We start from the raw sequence: 27,001 nt of genomic DNA on the forward strand, positions 1-27,001 counted from the left end.
CTGCTACGCATAAGGAGGCAATGCAAAACTTTGTTTATCTGTTTGTTGCCTTCAAAACCCCATGAGAAGTTTCCATAGGTTTAGGGTTGCCAGGTCACCCCTGGGCACCAGCAGGGAGGGGTGGGGTTGGCAGCTCCAGGCTGAAAAACTCCTAGAGATTTGGGGGTGGGTCCTGGGGAGAACAGGAACCTCAGTGGGGTACAAGGCTGTAGAGTCCACCCTCCATAGCAGGGGTGGCCAAACTTGCTCAACGGAAGAGCCACATAGAATAAACTTCAGACGTTTGACAGCTGCAAGACATAAAAGGGGAGGGACGGTGGCTCAGTGGTAGAGCATCTGCTTGGGAAGCAGAAGGTCCCAGGTTCAATCCCTGGCATCTCCAAAAAAGGGTCCAGGCAAATAGGTGTGGAAAACCTCAGCTTGAGACCCTGGAGAGCCTCATAAGTGTTAGGGAGGGACTGTGGCTCAGTGGTAGAGCATCTGCTTGGGAAGCAGAAGGTCCCAGGTTCAATCCCCGGCATCTCCAAAAAAGGGTCCAGGCAAATAGGTGTGAAAAACCTCAGCTTGAGACTCTGGAGAGCCGCTGCCAGTCTGAGTAGACAATACTGACTTTGATGGACCAAGGGTCTGATTCAGTATAAGGCAGCTTCATACGTTCAATGTCAGATGTTTGAGAGCCACAAGACAGGAAGGGGAGAATGCAAATAGAAGTGGGGAGAGAGAGGTGGAAGGAAAGCAACTTTAAATGCATCCTCCAAGCCGCCGGCTGGCTCGGCTTGGAGAAGTCATCTTAAAGAGACAAATGCCTTCTCTAAGCTGGCTGACGGGGCAGTGGAGGCTTCAAGAGCCGCACAATAAGTGTGGAAGAGCCACACGTGGTTCCCAAGCCACGGTTTGGCCACCCCTTCTCCAAAACATCCGTTTTCTCCCGGGAGAACTGATTCCTATAGTTTGAAGATGAGCTATTCTGGGAGATCCCCAGGCCCCGCTAGGAGCCTGGTATCCTTACACAAATTGGCTTCTACTTGACAGCATATTGTTGTTGTTGTTAATTGTCATCATCAGGGTTCCACAGGAAGTTTCAGGATTTTATCCAGCTCTCAGGGGAAGGGATAAAGTCTTGGGAGGGAGGCCCAAAGCCAAGGAGACGAGCTCTTCCTTCCTGGCTGGAAAACCTTTTTTTGCTATATCTTGGCTCCATGTTCATCACGCTCCACCCTGATTGACATCTTATATGAAGTTGCCTTCTACTGAATCAGACCCTGGGTCCATCAAAGTCAGTATTGTCTACTCAGACTGGCAGCGGCTCTCCAGGGTCTCAAGCTGAGGTTTTTTACGCCTATTTGCTGGACGCTTTTTAGTTGGAGATGCCGGGGATTGAACCTGGGACCTTCTGCTTACCAAGCAGATGCTCTACCACTGAGCCCCCGTCCCTCCCAAATCTTCTCCAGCATGCTAGATGGTGTCCCCTTCCCCTTCCAGGCACTTCCCTGGGACTCCCAAGTTCCGGCTCCTGATCAGTCAGTGACTCCCCCCACCCCAGCGTCAAGGAGGGATCCTTTTTTCCCTGTCCCTGCGTCTGTGCTGCCTCCCAGCCCCTGCCTTCATTGTTAGTTCCTGGCTTTTCCCTCCCGCACCTGACAGTTTAAGGTAAATTGTGAGATTGACTGTTCAAAGAAGCCCTAGTGAATTAATCATTTTGCTTTAAATTAAACATACCTGTTTACACATGCCCCCAGAAACCAAACAACTGCTATCTGAAATATTTATAGGCTGCCTTTTCCCACAACAGCGTCATAATTTTTAGATAGCACTAGCTGCAGTGTGTGTCAGTGGTCTTAGAAGAGGCTTTCCTTCCCGGGTGTGAAAAGAAGAACGGCACTTCTTCTAAGAAGGCGCCTGCCAGCCGTCTGTAGCTTTGTGGGTGCTAAAATTAATCCATCGATCGCTTCCCAAATAATCAGGGAACATCTTTGTAATATATCAAAGCATCTTAAAGCCATCAGTGCTTGTTACTTGATAATTCACAGATCTGTTCCAAGTGCCCAGAAGATCGAGGGCAGGGGTGGCCAAACTTGCATAACCTAAGAGCCACATAAAATAAACATCAGATGTAGGTAGGTAGGAAGGAAGGAAGGAAGGAAGGAAGGAAGGAAGGAAGGAAGGAAGGAAGGAAGGAAGGAAGGAAGGAAGGAAGGAAGGAAGGAAGGAAGGAACATAGATGGAGAAGGGAGGAGGGAGGGAGAGGTGGAAAGAAAGCAACTTTAACTTTAAATTCATTCTCCAAGTCACCATCTGGCCTGGCTTGAAGAAGTGATTTGAAGAGAGAAATACCTTCTCCAGGCTGGCTGATGGGGCGGCGGGGGCCTCGAGAGCCACACAATACGTGTGAAAGAGCCACAGTTTCGCCACCCCTGACCTAGGGAAAATGGATTTTGATGGTGTAATACTTGCAGAGGGTAGCCATGTAGCTTCCAGAGAAGAAGAGCTGTGTTTTGAGTCCAGAAGCACCATGTTGTGGTTCAGCCAGCCACCCCATGTCAGAATTCCAAAGGTGCCTGCAGGCTCAAAAAGGTCAGGGACCCCTGATATAATGGCATAATCAGGTAGAATTGTTTCAGAGGGGTGGTTTAGTAGAAGAGTTGGATTCGAGTCCAGTAGCGCATTAGAGACCAACAAGATTTTTGGGCTACAAACTTTTCAAGAGTCAGAGCTCGCTTTGTCAGGTTCTTCCTGGCAACCAGCAGGGGGAGGGGGTTACTTACCAGGAGCTGCAAGGAGGCCCATCCGATGTACAGCAGTGTGTCTGTGTCACTGCCTCGTGACCTGGAAGTGATGCCTTCACATCAGGGCAAAGCTCTGGTATTAGGGCAAAAATCTATGCTAAATTTGGATTCTACCATAGAGCTTTTGCTCAAATATCAGAGTGTCACTCTTACATCTTGGATGCGATGATGTCTCTTTCAGGTCATGGGGGAACCCTGCCTCCATTGGGGGCTCTAGTAACTCTAGTCCGATACTAGCATAAATGGAGATTCCTGAGTTCCTATGTCCCAGCCAGAAGGTGCGAGGGATGTTACAAAGAAGGGAGTTGGGATGCCAAAAAGCACAACGCAGTCAGCTTAATTACAGTAGGGGCGAAATGCTTAGGGGCAGAATATTAGCGTTTGTAGGGATGGGTGTTGTGCTACTTGCTGCGTGCAGTCTCCTTCTGGTGACTGTCTAGTTTGATAGATCCGATCCCCTCGTCTGATGAAGCGTGCTTAGAAAGCGTACGTTCTCAATAAAACTTGGTTGGTCTTAAAGGTGCGCCTTGACTCCTGCTTTGTCTAGTTTGAATTCTGTTTCCACGAACAATGTATCAAAATACACACTGGTATTCAAATCATAAATGCAAAATAACATGGAAATAATTTACAGGGAACAACCAAACTCAGTAAATACCTCTCATATGTTAATGCTTCCTTGAAACAGCTAAACTGATAGGATCTGCAGTATATCGATACATAATTATAGGGGGGGGGACGGTTTCTTCCAGCCTCTCAGTTTGAAAGGCGCCGGTTTTCTTCTGGCCTCTCAGTCTGAAAGGAAACTCTTGCTCTGAGAGTTCTTCCTTTAAAAGAAATTAAAGTACCTGTCGTTCAGCTAGCTCCATTATATAACGCATTCTTGTGGTTTGCTGTGCTTTACTGAACTTGACGATTAAAGAAATGCTTCGCATTGTTAGCTAATGTCATTTTTTCCGGTGTCGTTAACAGCCTTCTGCTGGATTTGAATCTCTCCAGGGTCCTAATGTGTTGTAAGTAAATGTAGGTGCAAATCTGTATACGGCCCCTCTGTATTCTGCAAGCAATAGTACCCGGGGAGACTGGGTTTAAAAAAAAAAAGGTAAAGGTAGTCCCCTGTGCAAGCACCAGTCGTTTCCGACTCTGGGGTGACGTTGCTTTCACGACGTTTTCACGGCAGACTTTTTACGGGGTGGTTTGCCCTTGCCTTCCCCAGACATCTGCACTTTCCCCCCAGCAAGCTGGGGACTCATTTTACCAACCTCAGAAGTATGGAAGGCTGAGTCAACCTGGAGCCGGCTACCTGAACCCAGCTTCCGCTGGGATCGAACTCAGGTCATGAGCAGAGGGCTCCGACTGCAGTACTGCAGCTTTACCCCTCTGTGCCGCGGGGCTCTTCTGAGAGTGGGTTAGGTCTGTTCAAATATCCGAAAGCGAAACTGAAATGTGAACGTTGTTTCCATAGTTCCAGAAGGCTCATCTAAAAGACCACATCAAGGGTAGCCAGCGTCCAGGTGGGGCCTGCAGTTCTCACAGAATTACAACTGATCTCCTGATTATAGAGATCAGTTCCTTTGGATGAAATGACTGGTTTGGAGAGTGGAGACTTTGGCATTCTACCCTGCTGAGATTCCTCCTTTCCCCGCACCCCACCTTCTCCAGCCTCCGAACTCGGGTTGCCAGGTCCAACTCAGGAAATAGCTGGGGACCTCGGGGGTGGAGCCAGGAGCAAGGTTGTGACGAGCAGAAAGGGAATTCTGACCATCGCATTTAAAGAGACCATGTTCCTTTGAAATGCCTTCCTTCCATTGGAAATAATGGAGGATAGGGGCACCTTCTTTGAAGTTTCATAGAATTGGACCCCCCCAGGATAGGGGGCTGGACCAATTGGATAGGGGGCTGAGGAGAGGCACCAGATGCTATGCTGAAAATTTGGTGCATCTGCCTCAGAAAACAGCCCCCCCCCGAGCCCCAGATACACACAGATTGGTTCTCCATTATATCCTATGGGAACAATAGGGTATAATGGAGTGTCCAGTGGATATTCTCCCCCTCCCCTGCATTCTGATAACCCTGAAGTGGGGGGAGAGCCTCCAAACCAGGTGATCCCCTGCCCCCAACTGGGGATTGCAGGCAATGGAAATATCACTGGTATCATAACTCCCAATTAACGAAATACGCAAATCCAAATTAATGATATCAATATTTTTTCATAAGAAAGGATTGTCTATTCAAAACATTCAGCATGCAATAGTCCAATAGAACGTCGTATGTTCATATTCTTCCCTCTTAACCCGAATGCTGAAAAAGGGAGAAAACCCCACCGTCATCTTCAAAGCTTACTATACCTTTGCCTCCTGAAAGCTCCTGCTCCCAAGGCTTGTTGGTCTCTAAAAAGGCTACTGGACTAGCGTTGCCAGGTCCAACTCAGGAAATACTTGGGGACTTTGGGGGTGGAGCCCATAGGCTTTCCCATTCCCTAAAACAAGTAAATAAAAATACAGCAGTGCACTTCCCCTGTATACAGTTTTCATTTGTAGAAAGGGTTCCGCAGCAGCTGCAAAAGTGAAAACAGCCACTCACAAAGCAGCCAAAATAAACAGTTTGCAAGCCCACACTTTTGTGATCTCACTGGGACAATGGTATAATCACTTTACGCATGATAGTTGCTGAATGTAACAGCCTGCTGTATTTCAGCTAACTTCTTCACAGGAAAACAAAAATAAGGAAGAGCGCAGTCTAGGGGCTGGAGTTTTCTTCCATCATTTTAATATACAAATGACTTCTGAAACTAATGCAAAACAGAGACTGTGCTTTCTTCCTTTTTCACACACTCACTGGGAAGAGCCACATGGCTCTGCCTATTCAACTTCCCCATGCAGTTTTCGTGTCCTGCTGAGATTTAAAGACATACACACATTCCAGAACACAAAGAATTTGCAAGCTTCTTCTGCTGAGATCTAAAGGGGCATCATGGCTGTTGAAGTGGGCTTCCCCCCACCAGGCAGTTGGCTGCTGGCAAGGAGGAGCCTGCAAAACTGGGGGGATCCCCCACCCAGACCTGGGGGCTGGCAAGCCTAGATTTGGTTATTTCTTTCAGAAGAGTCATAACTGAAATTCATTCAGCAATGCACCCTATCTGGGTATCTGTTTTTGTGAGGCATGAAGGGAACTTGGCATGTTCTACTGCACAAGTAACGGGTTTTTTTTTTAAAAAAGAGGCTGCTGAGTTCAATTCAAGGTCCTGCTAACTAGACACAAAGCCTTTAATGGTCTTGGACTCCCATAACTGTAGGACCATCTTTCCCACTGGACTCCACTGGGGAGGGACAGTGGCTCAGTGGTAGAGCATCTGCTTGGTAAGCAGAAGGTCCCAGGTTCAATCCCTGGTATCTCCAACTAAAAAGGGTCCAGGCAGGCAGGTAGGTGTGAAAAACCTCAGCTTGAGACCCTGGAGAGCCGCTGCCAGTCTGAGAAGACAATCCTGACTTTGATGGACACCGGGTCTGATTCAGTATAAGGCAGCTTTATATGTTCATATGTTCCACTCATCAGAGCAAAGCATTTTAAAGTTGCCACTTGCAAATGCATAAGATCGGCGACTTCCCCGTTCACCTTCATTCTTATCAGTGGCTTGTGGAGCAGCTTGCAGGAAGAGGTCAGAACGGCTCCCACGCTTCTGCCAATCCACAGTAGGTACAAAACAGAAATGTTCAGGAGGGCATTTTAAGCAAAGCGATTGTGACAGTAGTAAAATGGAACAGTCCAGGTAGGCACCTGACTAATGGAACAGGATTGCAGTTTACTGCGATGATTATTGTACGCGTCACCACCTTTCCATGCATTGTTTTACAGTAATCCACTTTCTGTTTTGTTGTCAGTTTGCTTTAGTTTGTGGTTCTCATTGTTCTCTAATTCTGTAATCCTAGTCCTATTGCATTGTTCACTGCTTGTCTTATGCGGCCTCATTGTGCTGTTTTATGTCCTATATCTACTTTCTTAACACCCTGTAAAATATTTTATATCCTGTTACACGTCCTGTAATCTGTTTTACCCAGTGTGTTATAACGGTCAGAGTTTCAGGCTAGGATCTAGGAAACTCAGATTCGAATCCTTTCTCTGCCATGGAAGTTTGATGGGTGACATAGAGACAGTCACTCTGTTTCAGCCTAACGTAGCTCATAAGGTGGTTGTTTTCCCTTTTTTGCCCTGACCTGGACGGCCCAGGCTAGCCCAATCTCATCAGATCTCAGAAACTAAGCAGGGTTGGCCCTGGATTGGAGACCACCAAAGAAGCCCAGAGTGGCTACGCGGAGGCAGGGAATAGCAAACTAACTCTGTTCAACTGTTGTCCTGACCCGGATGGCCCTGGATTGGAGACCACCAAAGAAGCCCAGAGTGGCTACGCGGAGGCAGGGAATAGCAAACTAACTCTGCTCAACTGTTGTCCTGACCCGGATGGCCCTGGATTGGAGACCACCAAAGAAGCCCAGAGTGGCTACGCGGAGGCAGGGAATAGCAAACTAACTCTGCTCAACTGTTGTCCTGACCCGGATGGCCCTGGATTGGAGACCACCAAAGAAGCCCAGAGTGGCTACGCGGAGGCAGGGAATAGCAAACTAACTCTGTTCAACTGTTGTCCTGACCCGGATGGCCCAGGCTATCACAATCTCATCAGGTCGTCTCAGGATCTAAGCAATGCCAGCCCTGATTAGTGCTTGGACAGGGGCTATCGAGGAAGCCCAGGGTCGCTATGCAGAGGCAGGCAATGGCAAACCGCCTCTGAAACCTCTCTTGGCTTGAAAACCCTCTGGGAGCACCATAAGTCAGCTGTTACTTGACAGTACTTTCTACCGATAATATAACAAAATAGGAGTCGATTGCACCTTTAAGACCAACTTAGTCTTATTCAGAACGTCGGCTTTCGTGTGCTCTCTGAGCACACTTCATCAGACTAGAAATTGCGCTTAGAGGGCACACGAAAGCTGACGTTCTGAATGAAACTAAGTTGGTCTTAAAGGCGCAATCGACTCCTTTTTTGTTCTGCTACTTCAGACCAACACGGCCGCCTGCTTGGATCTACCAATAATATAAGCATGGGAGACTGTTAAGAAAGTCCAGGGTCACTCTACAGAGGCAGGCAATGGCAAACTACGTACCTCTGAATGTCTCTTGCGTTGAAAACCCCAAGAGGTCCCCGTAAGTCAACTGCGACTTGACGTAAAATAAGATCTCTTTTGAGCCCCGGCAGGAAAAGCGGACAATAAATACAGTAAGTAAATCAAACAGTTATTTGCCTCGGGCAAAAACTAGGAATGGTCATAAATTAGGCCAGTTGGGTATATTTGGTGAGATGGCGCATGCACACGTTATATTCACTTGTGATGGAAACTGAAGGCGTCTGTTTGGCTGAAGCACATCATTGCTTTTGCTTTTAGTTGCGTGCATGCTTTCATGCAGTTACCAAGAGAGACGTCTCATGTCTGCTTTCAGTGTCTGTTGAAAAGTACAGTAGGAAATACTTCTTTGCCCAGTGAGTGATTAAAATAGGCAGCCAGAGGATGTAGGGATGGCCCCAGGCATAGACAGCTTCAAGAGGGGATTAGAGAAATTTGTGGAAGAAAGGTCTATCAGCGTCCACTATCCACAGCGACTAAAGAGAATCTCCACATTCAGAGGCACTAAACCCCTGAATCCGATTGAGGCAACATCAGAGGAAGGCCTCAGCTTCAGTGCCGTGTTGTTGTCCCTCCAGAGGAGCTGGTTGGCTTCTGTATAAGGCAGGATGCTGAGCTAGATGGGCCACTGGTCTGATCCAAGTGGGCTCTTCTTATGTTCTTACTGTAGTCTGTATGCAGCACAGTTTATCAACTTTACACTTATTTTCGTAACTAAGAATCCTTGCCTCATGGGGTGTAAGTAATAGATTTATAGCCTGCTTTTTGTTTGTTGAGGTTAAATTATTTTACTCTTATTTCTTCAAATCTCTCTCTCTAGCCATGATTCTTGCTGGAAGAGCTTACTATGATGGTGTAGCAAAAATAGGAGACATAGCAGTCGCATCGCCAGTATCTAAAGAACTGGGTAAGTATGCCTTGAACTGCAGAATTCTTCTTGGCTGGTGATGCATGCGATAAAATTGGACCTTCTTAGTTTCATTGCTTAACCTCACTTGTGCTAATTTACCAGACAATCAACAGGATGGGGACTGTATGGTCTACAAGCATTTATTGATAATAATGGCCTCTCACTGGGAGGCGGGGATTTGCACTTGCTGGAGGGATTGGTGTCCCTAGTGCAATAGCGTCACTTAATCCCCTAGTGCAATAGCATCCCCTAGTGCAATAGCATCACTTCTGGTGCAACCCAGAAATAACATCAACATGCAAAGGTGATGCTCTAACATTTGCCCAGCACTTTGGTTTAACCATAGAGTTTAGGGTAAATGTTAGAATATCACCCAGTGCGACGGCATAACTTCCAGGTTGCACCAGAAGGAACATGAACACTGAAGCTTCCTTATACTGAATTAGACTGTTGGTCCATCAGGGTCAGTATTATCTACTAAGAATGAGAGTGGCTCTCCAGGTTGCTAGGAGAGGACGTTGACATTGCCTCCTGCCAGCATGCCTGCCTGCCTAGCATACAGTTTACCTTTTTACCTTTACCTTGGGGAATGACATCATTTGAACTGGCAAATTCTTTCGATGAGCAACGTGTGAATGTGTGCAATGCATCTCTACATTTGCATTTTTTTTTTCAATTAGCCCAAATATTGGAAATTTTAATCTGTAGTACAAAAAGTCTTGGACGCATCTCAGTTTCAAATTTCACCAGCCGGAAAATAAAGCGTTTGGCTATTGGCGTAAAAGATCTGCGAGGAAGAATTAAGTGTTACTTGCCACTATGTGCTATTTCTTTCGGTTTTGATGACAGCTTGAATGGCATAATTGTAAAATAATTTTCCTCGTCTTCCAAGCTCATGAGTGAGCTCACTCACTGTCTCTGACTGACCAGTTTGTAGGTTTAAAATAGTTTAACTTGGAAGAAGGGGTTGAAGGAAAATAAACTTTGGCCAGCAAGGAATATAGAAGGCTATTGTAAGGGGACTGTGTGCATGCAATGTGTGTCCACTTCAGACTTGGGCACTAGAATTTAGGACCAGGGTCTCCAACCTTTTTGTAATAATAATAATAATAATATTTTATTTATATCCCGCCTTCCCCGCCACAGCAGGCTCAGGGCGGCTCACAACATATAATAAATACATAATTACAATATAAAACATTATATCAATACAATATATAATTCATAATAGTTGCTATTTAAAACCAACGTAATTAAAACCATCAAAGTTTAAAAACTAACATTTACAAGTGCTATGTTCTAAATGTTCTCTTGTAATTTATGATGGCTGTATGCAGTAGACTAAAATCCACATTAAGAGAAGGCCAGTTGGAAAAGAGTAGTCTTGCAGGCCCTACGGAATTGAACAAGATTCCGCAGGGCCCGCACTTCATTCGGTAGTTGGTTCCACCAGTGTGGAGCTGCGATCGAAAAGGCCCTTTCCCTCGTACTCTTCAATTTGGCCTCCTTCGGCCCGGGGATTGTCAAAAGATTTTGTACCCCTGATCTCAGCATTTGTGTCTGTGGACGCCTTTGGGATCCTGGAACAGCATAGTGGACACAGCCACAATATGGCTGCCTCAGGAGGTGGAGCCAACCACTCAAAGGCTACCGCAGTTTACCGTCAGTCACACCCAAAGTGTGATAAACATATGGAATTCACTGCCACAGGAAGTGGTGGCGGCTACAATCATAGACAGCTTCAAGAGAGGATTGGATTAGAATATAGAGCAGAGGTCCATCAGTGGCTATTAGCCACAGCGTATTGTTGGAACTCTCTGTCTGGGGCAAGTGATGCTCTGTATTCTTGGTGCTTGGGGAGGGGCATAATGGGAGGGCTTCTAGTTTCTTGGCCCCACTGGTGGTCCACCTGAGGGCACTTGGTTTTTTTGGCCACTGTGTGACACAGTGTTGGACTGGATGGCCATTGGCCTGATCCAACGTGGCTTCTCTTATGTTCTTGTGCTCTAGTGGCAGCTGCTTCTAAATCAACATTTCTAAAAATCTCCACAGCCAATCAGTTCTCCAGTCCCCAGTCAGAAGTCTTGCTGGGCAAAAGCCCCACCACTTTCTAGAAACCCTTGGCAGGCACCAGGAAAGATGTCCATGAGTACTGTGGTGCCCCTGGGCACCCTTCTGGGGATCCCTCGTTTAAGCGCGGCACATGCCTTGCCGGATTTTCTGAGTTAGTACTGGAGCATCTTGCTTTAGTTTGGGCAGCCGTCTTATGCAGCTCCAAATGTGGGTGGGTGGGGAACAGGGTAAGGCATACCTCCTCACGAAGCCTGATCTTTGCAAATCCCTAAACCCAAGTCTCAGTTGTAGGTCCGAATTGGGGTTGCCAATTTCCAGGTAGTGTCTGGGGATCTCACAGAATTATAGCTGGTCTCCATACTACATAAATAACTTGCTTATTTTAAAAAAATTCAATTCTCCTGGAGAAAATGCCTGCTTTGGAAGGTGGGACTCCGTGGCATTGTACCCTCCTGAGGTCCTTCCCCTCCCTAGACCCCACTCTCCTAGGCTCCAGTCTCCAGGTATTTCTGAACCTGGAGTTGGCAACCCTAGTTTGAATAGGGCCACGATGCGTGTTTTAATGGCAAAATCTGGCCCTGTTCTCTAGGCTAGGGTTGCCAAGTCCAATTCAAGAAATATCTGGGGACTTTGGGGGTGGAGCCAGGAGACATTGGGGTGGAGCCAAGATCAAGGCTGTGACAAGCATAATTGAACTCCAAAGGGAGTTCTGGCCATCACATTTAAAGGGACGGCACACCTTTTCAGTGCCTTCCTTCCATAGGAAATAATGAAGGATAGGGGCACCTTCTTTTGGGGCTCATAGAATTGGACCCCCTGGTCCAATCTTTTTGAAACTTGGGGGGTATTTTGGGGAGAGGCACTAGATGCTATGCTGAAAATTTGGTGCCTCTACCTCAAAAAACAGCCCCCCCCCAGAGCCCCAGATACCCGCGGATCAATTCTCCATGATTTTCTATGGGAATAAATCTCCATAGGGAATAATAGAGTTCCCAGCAGACATTTCCCTCCCGCTTTCTGACGAAAGGGAGAGGGAGGAGGGAGGGCCGCAGGGGAGGGAGGGCCTCCAAACCGGGGGATCCCCTGCCCCCACCTGGGGATTGGCAACCCTACTCTAGGCTGCCACGAGTGAGGAACTCCTCATTCCACAGCCGTGGTTTTTCTTGGAAGCAATGGAGCAGTGTAGTTGCAGGACCGGCTCGACTGTAGTTACAGCAAGAGGTTAACTTGGCTCTCGACTGGCACTTGGCCCACTGCTTACCTTGCTCAGTTCCCTTGTAAAGTCATCGTGGCGTGGCTCTCTTCGCATTCTGTATTGAACCTTGGGGAGCGGCCACATGGGCAAACAGCAGAAAGCAAATAATTTATAAACTAAGTCACCTTCCATGCATTGCAAGTTGTGTTAGGAAAGACTGGTTGGATGCGACTACAGGCGCAGAACAAAATACCGGGGATATCAAGGCGCCTTATGCATTCAGTGCATTTCAGTCTTTCGTAGCTGGAAGAATAACAGTGCAATCATTGGCAACTCTTTCTATACACACAACACCTGCTGTGTATGAAGCTTTGACTGTTTTTTTTTTTTTTTAAAGGCAAGTCTGTGCCCCCTCCCCCACCCAAGAAGGTTTGTTAGTCCAAACTAGACAGGACTCTGTGTGATGGATCAAAGCTTTTGCTAGTCCTGGAATTGGGAAAAGACTGACAGCCCCTGCCTGTCTCCCTTCCCCCCCCCCCCAGTTCCAGGGTGAATAGCAATTCCAGGGTGGGGTGGAAGCAGGCCCGTAGCTAACCAGAGGCCCATGGGGCCTGGCCCCCTGGCAGTTTTGGGGGGGCCTCACTCCCCATCTCAGGGCTGTTCCTCCCCTCCTCCTGCGTGATTTAATCAGCTGGTTGGCGGGCCCTTTAAATGGTGCTGGAGGGGGCAGCAGCTGCTCTTACATGCCCTTCCCATGCAATTTATATTGAGCAGGAGCGGGAAGGGAGAAGGGGAACCCCTGCCGCTCCAACTTCCTACTCTCAACCTCCAGCCCCTTCCCTTGCAGCCCCACCACAGCCCCCTTCCCTATGGGGCTGGGTGGGAGGCTAAGGCAGATTAAACTGCTCCTTTCCCTCTTCTGTGGCCCCAACCTGAATCTGGATTCCCCCACCCCACCCCCAAAAGTGGCTGCCATTTGCCTTTTAAAAAAACCAAAAACCTGGGCAGATCCATTTCTGGATCTCCTACTGTCTCATCTAGTTTGGCATTAAACTCAGCAGTATGGAAGAAGGAGTCGAGGGCAGGAAGGGAGAAACAAAACATCCTTTTCTTTTGTCTCATTCATCTAACTGGGTTTTGAAAGTGCCAAAATCATATTTGTTGCATGTATAATGCCTAGTAGCTAACATTTTTTTTTTGTCACCGGCAGTGCTGCTTTTAGTAGATGAATACACACAAACGTTTGTTAATATTCATCTCTCCAATATGAGAGCACACAATGACTTATAATTCAGATCTCATGCGGCACGCTTCTGCCTGCATACGCTCAGAAATCAGCCATAATGAATCTGGTGGAATCTCCTCCTAAGAACATGAGTATGTGGTTGCAGTTTTACGTTAAATTCACGAATGCCTTCCACGTTTGAAAACCTAGGGTGCGGTCACACATCACATTAAAAGCGGGTGTGTAGCGCTCAAATTTGAACCGCCGAATATTGATTCGATGCAGGGTCGTTCAGACGAGCATCCAAGAATGCGACTCATTCTGTTGTTGAGCGATCAGACATCCAATACTATCACGCTCTTTTCTTGGAGCATGCGTGGTGATTTCTGGGAGGAGGGGGGGTCCATTGAACATGCACCCAACTGTTTGGAGGTGGGAAATCAAACGTTGCTTCAGAGGCAGGGGGGAAGGGGGAAAGTTTCCGGAATTAACGTTGCCGATTCAAACCAAGGAACTGCCGGGAATTACTTTCCTAGAAATTGGCAGTGACAATGATATCTGGAAATCCTCCACATTGAAAAAAAAGATTTTTTTTCTGTTCTGAATAATGGGATAATGTTTCCCCCCCCCTCCGATCCTGTGTTGATTGGAGAAGCAGAAGCTCACGCGCGATACTGCCCCTTGGAATGTTTACCGCTCCTCCCACCTTTTTTTTTTTTAAAAAAGGTGGGAGGAGCGGTAAACATTCCAAGGGGCAGTATTGCACGTGAGCTGTCCAAACAGGAAAAAGCCGATCTTGTGCTGCTTTTTTGAAAAAGGGCCGGACTTTCTGCGCTGTCAAATTAATGCGGCACTGATCCGCAGCAAGTCGGAATGACCCTGGATGATGCTCGATTGCCAGATGTGGATGTCTGAACGAACACATTTAATCCGTCAGCGAGACGGAGCTGTGTCGCCACTAATGGTACGTGTGACCGCACCCCTAGTTTTCTTTTTTGGGTGCGTGTTCTTACTGAAACACATGTGCCCCACTCACGCGGAGATATTTGTGCAAAGGACTGGTTCTACATCTGAAGAGCTCAGCCGTCATAGGATTGCCAGGTCCAATTGTCCTGCCAGTGGTGGGTGAAGGGAGCCTTCTGGGAGTGGGGAATGGCTAGAGCAGGGGTGTTAAACATTTTTACATTAGACTTTGTAAACATGCGGCCCGAGGACTGAATCAGGCCCCCGAGCAACTGGCTGCCATTTGCTTCCTTCTGCATCACAGCTTGCTTTGTAAGGCTTGCTCAATCACACAGGAGCCACAGAGCAAAACCTCTATTTTCTCCATTGGCTGAGGCTCCTCCCTTGGGGAGGAAGGGGGGGAGGGAGAGCTTGTTTTGCCAGGCTCTCTCAATCGCACAGCAGAGCTACTGAGCCAAGCCCTTCTTCCGTCACCCTCCTGGTCCCCTGGGGAAGGAAGGAAGGAAGGAAGGAAGGAAGGAAGGAAGGAAGGAAGGAAGGAAGGAAGGAAGGAGCCAGAGCTTCCTTTGCCCGGTTCCCTGGATCCCATGGGAGAGATACAAAGAAAGCACCTTTAAGACCAAAAAGTGCTAACATATTAAGCATGTTTTAAGGATTTTTTTAAAAAAAATTTACTTGCATTTTTCTATGTCCTTTATAAAGTTTATATCTCTACTACCTAATCTTAAATAGGTATACACATACCGACCCAACCTGACATGGCCCAGCCCAACAAGGTCTCATTTATATCAGATCCGTCCCTCATGACAAATGAGTTCGACACCCCTGGGCTAGAGAGCTGCCGCGCAATGGTGTGATGGCACCACTTCTGCGTCATGTCGTCGTGTTGATGCTCGACGTGCCTGTTGGGGGGGGGGTCTTCCCCCATTGGCCAGCTGGAACGGGGGGGGGGGGGAATGGTTGTTTTTTTGCTTTGCTTGCTCTCCACACTGCTTTAAAGAAATAATTTAAAATAGGTGCTCAGTGGAGGGGTTTTCAGTGGGGTCATCTCCCAGAGCCCTGACCCTGTAGGGTTGCCAGGTCTGACTCAAGAAATATCTGGAGGCTTTGGGGATGGAGGTGGGAGCAAGGGTGTGACAAACACAATGGAACAGAAGGGAGTTTCTGGCCATCGCATTTAAAGGAACCATGTTCCTTTTAAATGCCTTCCTTCAACTGGAAATACTGGGGGGGGAAAGGGCACCTTCTTTTGGGGCTCATAGAATTGGACACACACCCCGTCCAATCTTTTTGAGCTTGGAGAGTGTTTTGAGGAGAGGCACTGGATGCTATGCTGAAAATTTGGTGCCTCTTCTTCAAAAAACAGCCCCTCCCTAGAGTCCCAGATACTCACGGGCCAATTCCCCATTATACCCTATGTGAATCAGTCTCCTGCTTTCTGATAACTCTGAAGGAGGAGGAGGGCCTCCAAACCGGGGGATCCTCTGCCCCCACCTGGGGATTGGCAACCTTATTGACCTGGATAGCCCAGACTAACCCGATGTCATCAGATCTCGGAAACTAAGCGCGGTCAAACTTGGTTAATTCTTGGATGGGAAACTATTGCTTCACAGAGGCGGCTGAAGTGGTGATAGGATCACCATCTTCAAGTACTTGAAGGGCTGTCCTCTAGAGGATGGTGTGGAATTGTTTTCTGTGGCCCCGGAAGGTCGGACCAGAACCAATGGGTTGAAATTGAATCAAGAAAGTTTCCGACTTAACATCAGGAAGAACTTCCTGACCGTTAGAGCGATTCCTCAGTGGAACAGGCTTCCTGGGGAGGTGGTGGGCTCTCCTTCCTTGGAGGTTTTTAAACAGAGGCTAGATGGCCATCTGACACCAATGAGGATCCTGTGAATTTGGGGGGAGGTGTTTGTGAGTTTCTTGCATTGTGCAGGGGGTTGGACTAGATGACCCTGGAAGTCCCTTCCAACGCTATGATTCTATGAGGCAGGCAATGCCAACCTTCAAGTTGGGCCTGGAGATTCCTCGAACTGCAGCTTATCTCCAGGCTACAGAAGAGAACATAAATTCTCCTGGAGAAAATGGCTGCTTCAAAGGGAAGACTCATGCAGCATTATACCCTCACTGAGGTCCCTCCCCCCTCCTTAAACCCTGTCCTCCTCAGGCCCCGTGCCCAAAATCTCCCAAGAATTTTCTAACCCAGAATTGGCAGTCATATTCTTCTGACCTCAGTGGTGGCAGTTCTTACTTCAGAGGGAAGGAAGTTTTCAGCAGGAGATTTTTAGAAGTACATGATCTGTACATACATAATTGGAAGTAACGTTTTGGCTATGCCTGAGCTTATTGACGGGAGGGCAGACTTTTTTTTTTTTCACCTTGTGAGATTTTCTTTGCTGCTGTCCTGTTAAAAATGTACAACTCACATTTGGGACGTCGCTATGCGATCTTCAAACGAGGGGCTCTTAATATCCCTATAAAAGTTCCAGCGTGACATTTTTTTAATGGACATTGAAAAGATGGATTTGGCCCCTCTCCAGTTTAATCTCAAATAAAGTGCTTGCTGTACAAATACAAAAGGTCAGAGAACTCTGGAAGAGAAGCGCTGTAATATTTTTAGGAGTCTGCGAAAACCATCTTTAATGAAACCCTTGAAAGAGGAAGAGATAGGGTTGCCAAGTCCAATTAAAGAAAAATCTGGAGACTTTGGGGGCAGAGCCAGGAGACTTTGGGGGGTGGAGCCAGGAGACATTGGGGGTGGAGCCAGGAACAAGGATGTGACAAGCATAATTGAACTCCAAGGGAGTTCTGGCCATCACATTTAAAGGGACAGCACATCTTTTTAAATGCCTTTCTTCCATAGGAAATAATTAAGGATGGGGCACCATCTTTTGGGGCTCATAGAATTGGACCCTCTGGTCCAATCGTTTTGAAACTAGGGGGGTATTTTGGGAAGAGGCACTAGATGCTATACTAAAAATCTGGTGCCTCTACCTCAAAAAAAATAGCCCCCCCAGAGCCCCCAATACCCACGGATCAATTTCCTATTATTCTCTATGGGAATCGTTCTCCATAGGGAATAATAGAGTGCCTAGTAGACATTTCCCTCCCCCCCAAGCTTTCTAAAGGGGGGGAGGGCCTCCATACCAGGGAATCCCCTGCCCCCTCCCTCTCTCACACACACAAATACTTACTGGGTCTTCTTCCAGCAGAACTTTGCTTGCTGTGAAAACGAAAGCAAGGCTGCACAGGAAAAGAAAGGGAGGAAACTGCTACTGACCCTTTCCCATGAAGCCCTTCCTGTTTCCTGTGCAGCCTTAAAGGGACGCATTTTTAAAACGGATCAGAAGCAACAACATGCCTACAGGTATGTTCTCTCTCCCCCGCCCCCCCACCCCCAGATTTTTTGAGAGCGGGGGAGGAGGCTGCAAATTCGGGGGTCCCCTGCCAGGGCGGGGGGGGGGGGGTTGAAAGCCTAGGAAGAGAGCTGCACCCCAAAAGTCAGCGCTGCCAGAGCAAGGAATAGATCAAGCATTCCAAGTAACGCTTCTATGAACCCTCAAAGAAGGTGCCCCTATCCTTCATTATTTCCAAGTGGAGGGAAGGCATTTAAAAAGTGTGCGGTCCCCTTAAATGGGATGGCCAGAACTCCCTTTGGAGTTAAATTGTGCTTGTCACACCCTTGCTCCTGGATCCACCCCCAAAGTCTCCTGGCCCCACCCCCCAAAGTCCCCAGATATTTCTTGAATTGGATTTGGCAGCCCTCGTCGGCCTCCCTATGAAAGGAAGGTTGCTCTATGCTAGTCACTTTGAGCTTGCGTAATAATACACTGTCTCTGTTTAGGAATTTGTTTCTCAGAAATTGCTGTGGCTGACATTAAAGGCAAGCTGGAATGAAAGGCAAGCTGGCCTGTGCAGACAAGTTTTGAGAATAGTTTTTTTTTAAAAAAATGACCTGACTACAAGGGAAACAAAACCGATTATGCCAACTTTCCCAGATGCCTTGGGTGTTCAGTACACTTTATTTTTTTCTTGGAAGTAGATGCAGTTTATGTAGCTTGACTCCTTGTTGCTTATGGACTGTGGGGGAGGGCAAGCGAGCTCTAGGGTCACCAGGTCCTTCCTGGGAAACTGGTGGGGAATGTGGAGGGACTTACCTGGAGAAAGAGAAAGGCCCAGGCCTCGTCACCAGCATCGCACGCAAAGTGACATCATCATGCTAGGGTTGCCAATCCCCAGGTGGGGGCAGGGGATCCCCCGGTTTGGAGACCCTCCCCCCGCTTCAGGGTCATCAGAAAGCGGGGGGAGGGGAGGGAAATGTCTGCTGGGAACTCTATTATTCCCTATGGAGATTTATTCCCATCGAAAATCATGGAGAATTGATCTGCGGGTATCTGGGGCTCTGGGGGGGCTGTTTTTTGGGGTAGATGCACCAAATTTTCAGTATAGCATCTACTGCCTCTCCCCAATATACCCCCGAAGTTTCAACAAGATTGGACTAGGGGGTCCAGTTCTCTGAGCCCCAAAAGAAGGTGCCCCTATCCTACATTATTTCCGATGGAAGGTAGGAATTGAAAAGGTGTGCCGTCCCTTTAAATGTGATGGCCAGAACTCCCTTTGGAGTTCAATCATGCTTGTCACAACCTTGATCTTGGCTCCCCCCCTAATGTCTCCTGGCTCCACCCCCAAAGTCTCCAGATATTTCTTGAATTGGACTTGGCAACCCTACATCATGCTGAACTGTCGCTGTGATGCTCTGGTATTTGGGCAAAACTTCTATGAAACCAGCTTCTACCATAGAGTTTTTGCCCAAATACCAGAGTGTCACTTGGACATTGCTAATGTGATGACATCACTTCCTGTGCAGCATCAGCTACAAGGCCTGGGCCTTTCTCCAGATAAGTACCTCTGTCAGCCACTGGGGGAGGCAGGGCCTGAAAGCAGGGGGCCCCCGCCTCTACCAGTGGGCCTAGCAACCTAGGGAGCTCACAGTAAAATGCTTGCATTCATGTGGAAAGAGAACATGGAGCTACTAAGCCACCCTATGCTATCACCTGGTATCAGGGGGTGGGGTGGAATATTTTTCTTCCTCGCAGGTGAGAGCTTCAGTTCTGTGGTCTGAGCAAAATGGCAGCTTGCGGTCAAGTCAAGTGCTTTTATCCTGTTGACTCGAAGTCATAGCCAGCTACAAACACAGAATGCAGCTTGTGGTGGGAGATCAAAGGGCTGAAATAAGGATACATTTGCCATAGAACGGTTCTTTCTGCTGGATGGACCCGGTGCCAGTATTCCACTGCAGATCTCTTGCCGGCTCCATTGCTGTTTCGATCGTTCCAGTCTGCAGCTTGAATTATGTGGACTGCCAGCATATCTTGAGCACCAGAGTGGATGTACCTCTGGTGAACAAACAATAAGATCGATAGTATAAAAAGCTGAGCATAAGAACCCTGCTGAATCAGACCAGTGGTCCACCTAGTCCAGTGTTTCCCAGCCAATGGGTCAGAACCCAAAAGTTACTTGTGAAGCCTCTGGAAGTGGGTCTCATAAGAACATAAGAGAAGCCATGTTAGATCAGGCCAATGGCCCATCCAGTCCAACACTCTGTGTCACATAAGAACATAAGAGAAGCCATGTTAGATCAGGCCAATGGCCCATCCAGTCCAACACTCTGTGTCACAGAAGAACATAAGAGAAGCTATGTTGGATCAGGCCAATGGCCCATCCAGTCCAACACTCTGTGTCACACAGTGGCAATTTTTTTTTTTTGTGGCTAATAGCCACTGATGGACCTCTGCGCCATATTTTTATCTAAACCCCTCTTGAAGGTGGCTATGCTTGAGGCCGCCACCACCTCCTGTGGCAGTGAATTCCACATGTTAATCACCCTTTGGGTGAAGAAGTACTTCCTTTTATCCCTTCTAACCTGTCTGCTCAGCAATTTCATCGACTGGCCACGAGTTCTTGTATTGTGAGAAAGGGAGAAAAGGACTTCTTTCTCTACTTTCTCCATCCCATGCATTATCTTGTAAACCTCTATCATGTCACCCCGCAGTCGACGTTTCTCCAAGCTAAAAAGTCCCAAGCGTTTCAACCTTTGTTCATAGGGAAAGTGCTCCAGCCCTTTAATCATTCTAATCATTCTCAGACCCAGGGCCGGCCTGCCCACTAGGCAAACTAGGCATTTGCCTAGGGCTCCTGCTGGGTGGGGCGCTGAAATCGGCCCTTGCCCCCGCTCCACCCCCTAGACAAATTCCTATTTGCCTCCCCCTCCCTCTCAATTTTAATGCCCAGGAACGGGCGGTGAAGTGCCATGCTCCTGGGCTCTTTAAAGGCCGCTGATCGGCGGGTAAAGCGGCACAGAGGCCGACGACTCCTATGCCAGCCTTCTGGCGCGCTCAGGATGATCAGCGTTGAGGCAGCAGCAGAGGGAAGGACGAGCGAGCCGCTGAAAAAGCCACTGCGCCACTGCTTCCTCCCCACTTCCTTCCCACTCCAGGGAGGAAGTGGGGAGGAGGCAACAGCGCAACCACTCTTTCAGTGGCTTGCTCGTCCTTCCCGCCGCTGCTGTCCCAAGCGCTGATTGTCCTGAGTGTACTGGAAGGCCAGCATAGACGCCGCCGGCCTCCCGGCCACTTTACCCACCAATCAGCTGATCGGCGGGGGGGAGGGGGTGACCTTTAAAGAGCCCCAGGAGCGTGGCATTTCACCAGTTTGGTGTAGTGGTTAAGTGTGCGGACTCTTATCTTGGAGAACCGGATTTGATTCCCCACTCCTCCACTTGCACTTGCTGGAATGGCCTTGGGTCAGCCATAGCTCTGGCAGAGGTTGTCCTTGAAAGGGCAGCTGCTGTGAGAGCCCACTCAGCCCCACCCACCTCACAGGGCGTCTGTTGTGTGGGAGGAAGGTGAAGGAGATTGTGAGCCACTCTGAGACTCTGTCCTTGAAAGGGCAGCTGCTGGGAGAGCCCTCTCCAGCCCCACCCACCTCACAGGGTGTCTGTTGTGGGGGAGGAAGGGAAAGGAGATTGTGAGCCGCTCTGAGACTCTGTCCTTGAAAGGGCAGCTGCTGTGAGAGCGCTCTCCAGCCCCACCGACCTCACAGGGTTGTGGGGAAGGAAGGGAAAGGAGATTGTAGGCCGCTCTGAGACTCTGTCCTTGGAAGGGCAGCTGCTGTGAGAGCCCTCTCCAGCCCCACCCACCTCACAGGGTGTCTGTTGTGGGGGTGGGAGGTAAAGGAGATTGTGAGCCGCTCTGAGACCCTTCGGAGTGGAGGGCGGGATATAAATCCAATATCATCATCTTCTTCTACCACCTGTTTCCAGGCATTAAAACTGTGAGGGAGAGAGGAGGAGCCATGGAGGGGGGCGTGGCTCATGGGGGCAGCAAGGCTGTCTGGGGCATGATGCACCCTAGGGCCGCCCCTTCCCTCTCCATTGCTCCCTACTGTATTTATTCTGATCCTGGAAATGAGATGTAGGGTTGCCCGGTCTACACTGGAAAATACTTGGAGCCTTTGGGGTGGATCCAGGAGAAGGCAGGGGTTAGTGAGGGGAGGGGCGTCAGCAGGGTAGAATGCCATAGAGGCCACCATTCAGTCACCATTTTCTTCGGGAGAACTGATCTCTGCCAGCTGGAGATCAGTTGTAAAAGCGAGAGATCTCCAGGTCCCGCCTGGAGGCCGGGAACCCTAAAATGGCTTTATGTAGAGTGTTGGGCTAGAGTCTGGGAGAATCAGGTTCAAATCACCTGGGGCTGCTTACAGCAACCTGTTCTGAAATCAGCAAAATTTTACTCTTGCCTCTGGAGGCGGTGGACTCTCCTTCTTTGGAGGTTTTCCAACAGAGGCTGGATGGCCATCTGACAGCAATGCTGATTTTGTGAACTTAGGGGGAGGTATTTGTGAATTTCCTGCGTTATACAGGGGGTTGGACTAGATGGCCCTGGAGGTCCCTTCCAACTCTATGATCCTATGATAGACTGTCCCACCATACTATAACAGAATCAAGAAAGCAACTGAGAGCAAATTTTAGAAAATTCAGAATTAAGGAACTTTGAAAAATCGTCAGGCCACTTTACTGACCCCTATTCTGAGAGGAAGATAGGAAGAAAGTTAATTCATTTGAAATGTGGTGCTGGAGGAAAGTTTTACGGATTGCAAAAATACAAATAAGCAAGTTCTAGATCAAATCAAGCCTAAACCCTTCCTTGAAGCTAAAATGACTAAACGGAGGTTATCAGACTAGGCTTGCCAATCCCCAGGTCCCAGCGGCGGATCTCCCAGTTTGGCAAGCTCTTTCCCGCTCTCAGTCAGCTGGCTGGCGGGGGGGACGCCTTGCCCAAACAGCCTCCATTTGCCTTCAAATCTTAGAAGGCTTAAGAAGACACTGGGAACAGCTTGCTTCTAGAAAAGTGTGTGTGCCTTTAAATCTTCGAGCCAGGCTGAATGGGGGCAGGGTGAGCCTGCTGAAAGGGAAGGGAAGGAGCCCAGAACCTCAGTTTGTGTTACAGTCCCTTAAAAAGCCATTTGCACACTAAAATAGTAACGTCTGGTTTCCCTGTGTTAGTCTGACGAACTGAGTTGAGTATAGCACAGTCAACAACTCCCATGGTGAGTAAATTGCCCTAGTGAGACTACAAAGTATGTGCTTCCAAACCGTCTTTATTTTGGCTGCTTTGTGCATCTGTGTGTGAGAGAGAGAGCGGAAGTGCAGCCAGCTGCTGGGGGGATGGTGAGGTGAAGACTGCATTCAGGGGAGCTGCACTGTATTTTTATTTATTTGTTTTAGGGAATGGGAAAGTCTACTGGCTCCACCCCCCAAGGTCTCCTGGCACCACCCCCCAAAGTCCCCAGGTATTTTCTGAGTTAGACTTGGCAACCCTTATATTCTTTGGTCACATTATGAGAAGACAAAGAGTCATTGGAAAAGATAATAATGCTAGGAAAAGTTGAAGGCAGTGGGAAAAGAGGAGATGGGTTGATTTCATCAAGAAGGCCAGGGCCCCTCAAGACCTGAGCAAGGCTGTTAACGATAATTTTGGAGGACGTTAATTCATAGGGTCATCGCAAGTCAGAAGCAACTCGACGGCACTCCGCACACAGACACATTTTGCGAGTGGCTGGCGAGATCTCAGGATCCTTTTCCGTGTTGTGAATTGGGCAGAAATAACACGACATACATTCTGTAATGCTTAGGAGGGCTTTGAATGAGGAGCAGGTAGCGATGATAATCCAACCACCATTTCTGTGAGCGGCTTACATTTCCTGTTTAACCAGTTCTAGGGTTTAAAATTCCAATCTGAATCTTAGAGGCATAATCTGCATAAACCCTAAGAGCTGGGGGGGGGGGGAGAAAAAAGGCTTCATTGAACATGTGAGTTGTCATACGTATATGGGATGCCACACTTGTGAAAACAGAATCGCTTGCAGTGAGTGGTTCTGCAAAAATATTCAGTGTGTGGACTTGGCTTTCTGGCATATTTGCATTCAGAGCATGAGCTACTTTCGAACAATGTTTTCTTAAACCTATGAGCCATTTTCCTGCTCTGGTAAGGAAATACGATTAAAGCTTCCTGGTGGTTTCTCTTCTGAGTATCGCGAGTTAATGCTTCTGGTACATTAACATTGAATTGCATGTTTGTTTACCCTGGCATTTGGAATGTAATCACCACCTAGCTAGGGTTGCCAGCCTCCATCTGAGGGGCTGGCGTTCTGGAACCGCAGACGACAGAGATCAGTTCTCCTAGAGCAGGGGTGGCCAGAGTTGTTTAATGTAAGAGCCACGCGGAATAAATGTCGGTTGTTTGAGAGCTGCAAGATGGGAAGGAAGGAGGGAAGGAAGGAAGGAAGGAAGGAAGGAAGGAGGGAGGGAAGGAAAGAAGGAAGAAGGGGGGAAGGAAGGGAGGAAGAAGGGAGGGAGGAAAGGAGGGAGGGAGGGAGGAAAGGAAGGAGGGAGGGAAGGAGGGAGGGAAGGAGGGAGGGAGGAAAGGAAGGAGGGAGGAAAGGAAGGAAGGAAGGAGGAAGGAAAGGAAGGGAGGAAAGGAAGGAGGGAGGGAAGGAAGGAAGGAAGGAAGGCGGGAAGGAGGGAGGGAAGGAAGGAGGGAAGGAAGGAAGGAGGAAGGAAAGGAAAGGAAGGGAGGGAAGGAAGGAGGGAGGGAAGGAAGGAGGAAGGAAAGGGAGGGAGGAAAGGAAGGAGGGAAGGAAGGAAGGAAGGAGGAAGGAAAGGAAGGAGGGAAGGAGGGAGGGAAGGAAGGAAAGAAGGAGGGAGGGAAGGAAGGGAAGGGAGGAAGGGAAGGAAGGAAGGAAGGAAGGTGGGAGAAGTGGAAAGAAAGCAATTTTAACTTTAAATGCATTCTCCAAGCTGCTGGCTGGTTTGGCTTGAAGAATTGATTTAAAGAGGGAAAAATGCCTTCTGCAATAGGGGCTTCAAGAGAAAATGGCAGTTTAAGAACATAAGTAGGGCCCTGCTGGATCTGGCAAGTGGGCCATCTTGTCCAGTGCCCTGTCTCACATAATGGGCAAGCAGTTGCTTTGCTTGGGAGGGCGGATTCTAAATGGCATCACGTTATCGCTTTGCGTCCCCCCCTCCCCAAATTCTGCCACCTCCAGGAATTTCCCAGCTCAGAGTTGGCAACCCTAGGTCATAGTGCTTGGCCTTTTGGGTATCCTATCTGCAAGGACACCAGGTTGGTGGTCCGCTCTGCTTCCCATAACTTGCTTTGATTGCAGCAGTGAAAAAGCTTGAATCCTCTGCAACGGGGGTGACGAACTCCTTTGTTATGAGGGCTGGATCTGACATAAATGCGACCTTGTTGGGCCGGGCCATTTGCATCCATGAAATGTAATGCCAGGTAGCAGAGATATAAACTTTATAAAGGACACAAACACAATTAAGTATTTTTTTAAAAAAAAAAAACCCTAAAATATGCTTAAAATATTGCAAGAGTGCTAATCTTTTTATTTAACAGTTTCTGATGACACTTCTTGCTCTGAATTATTGCATCAAAATCTAGAGACAATGTCTGTGCTGTAGCAATCTTGAGTATGCTGTTCAGGTGTATATCTGTAAGTTGCAAACCTGCTTTTGATTTATTGACATTCATTGCAGAAATCTCATGGCCAACGCTTTGAGCCTAAGACCCAGAGGAAAACATGAAATGGTTGGGCATTTTGAGCTTTTGTACATAAGTTGCTTCATGTGCTGGTCAAGCCGATGGAGAAAATAGAGGCTTTGCTCTGTAGTTCCTGTGTGATTGAGCAACCTGGCAAAGCAAGCTGTGATGCAGAAGGAAGCAAGACAGGGAGAAGGAAGCAGATGATAGTGAGTTGCTTGGGGGGCTGATAGGAGCCCTCCGGAGGCCTGATTTGGCCCTTCGGCCCTATGTTTGACACCCCTGCTCTACAAGAAACAAGCAACAGGTTACAAAGCTTTACAAATGGCTTGTTGGGCATTGCAATTCTCCCACCCTACCCAAATTGCGCTTTGGAGAGTCTGTTCAGCATCTGCAAGCCACAGGTCACTTGCCCCAAAACCGTGCTATTCAGTTCTGAAGTTTTTGCATCAGACTAGGGAATCATTGGGCAGCCCCACACAGAAGCACAAACCTGATAACCGTCTTGGGTGTGCTACTTGTGTAATATTTGCGTTAAAGCAGGAATGCAGGAAGTTCATGAGTGGATGTGCTTTAAAAATGCTTTAAGGCGTTATCCTTTCTTTGGGGCAACTTTTGAATCCTTTGCACAGGATGGTAATAATCTTATTTTTGGAAAGTTATAAATGTGGAAGTAGGGTCGATTGTAGAGGTATTGATACTTGGCATTACATAAAATATTTTCTATCTATTCTGTACACAGTTAAAAAAAATAGGGTGCCCTCTCTTTCTTTTAGTCCTTATTAGGTATATAATTTAGATAGATGTTACGCCAATAAAGGTTTTTGAAATTTAATTGGATTTAGATAGAGAGGCACAGTAGAATGTTCCCATTATGTAAGTTCAGGAACTGACGTCATCAAATGATTGTTATAGAAATGTTGTAATTACAAATCTCATTTACTCAGAGCCGAGAAGTTAGCAGAAGTTCCCTCACTGTGCCTTTGTTCTGGTTTATATGAGTCTTTCTGAAATTTTGGTTGCTCTGTCTTTTTCAACCATCTAAGCATGAAGATCCAATTGCTTTTCGCTACACTGAGCTGATATATTCAAAAGAAATGAAACGTGCCTGATTATTTTATATTTGTAAATGTTTTTTTAAAAAAATTGTTCAAATGTTTTACTGGGTTTTTTTTCCCAGTTTTAAATTTTTATTAGTTTACAGCATAAAAGGAAGAAAAATGGGATGAGGAAGGGAAAGGAAAATGGTAGAGTATTATATTTCTGGGTTTTTTAAATGTTTGCCACTTTGGCGACCCTAAGGGATGGAAAGGTGGCATAAAAATCTTTTAAACAAAATAAATAATGATAGAGCATATAAATGAACCAGCAAAGGGGGGGGGGGGCGTGTGAAACCAAAGTCAGAAGCAAAAACTCACAGCCAGATGCTGCAAAAATATATGTATTGGCAAAAATGTAATAAAGCACTGTAAATACAAATTGTATAATCTTCTTACAACACCATTCAAATACAAGCTGTAAACGGCAACCTTAAAGTACTTTTTGCAGACCCAAAAGAGCAAAA

At 47.6% G+C, this 27,001-nt stretch overlaps 1 protein-coding gene across 1 annotated transcript in view; it reads left to right on the top strand.

The window, feature by feature from the left end:
- Nucleotides 1-27,001, top strand: part of BAIAP2L1 (BAR/IMD domain containing adaptor protein 2 like 1) — a 124,042-nt gene that overhangs the window by 45,432 nt on the left and 51,609 nt on the right. The window contains exon 3 of the mRNA XM_060260633.1: nucleotides 8,784-8,870. Within this exon, the coding sequence (XP_060116616.1) occupies nucleotides 8,784-8,870 (87 nt within the window). The remainder of the gene's footprint in view (nucleotides 1-8,783; nucleotides 8,871-27,001) is intronic.

This window comes from Heteronotia binoei, chromosome 20, assembly GCF_032191835.1.
Source record: "Heteronotia binoei isolate CCM8104 ecotype False Entrance Well chromosome 20, APGP_CSIRO_Hbin_v1, whole genome shotgun sequence".
In the NCBI taxonomy this organism is placed as follows: Eukaryota; Metazoa; Chordata; class Lepidosauria; order Squamata; family Gekkonidae; genus Heteronotia; species Heteronotia binoei.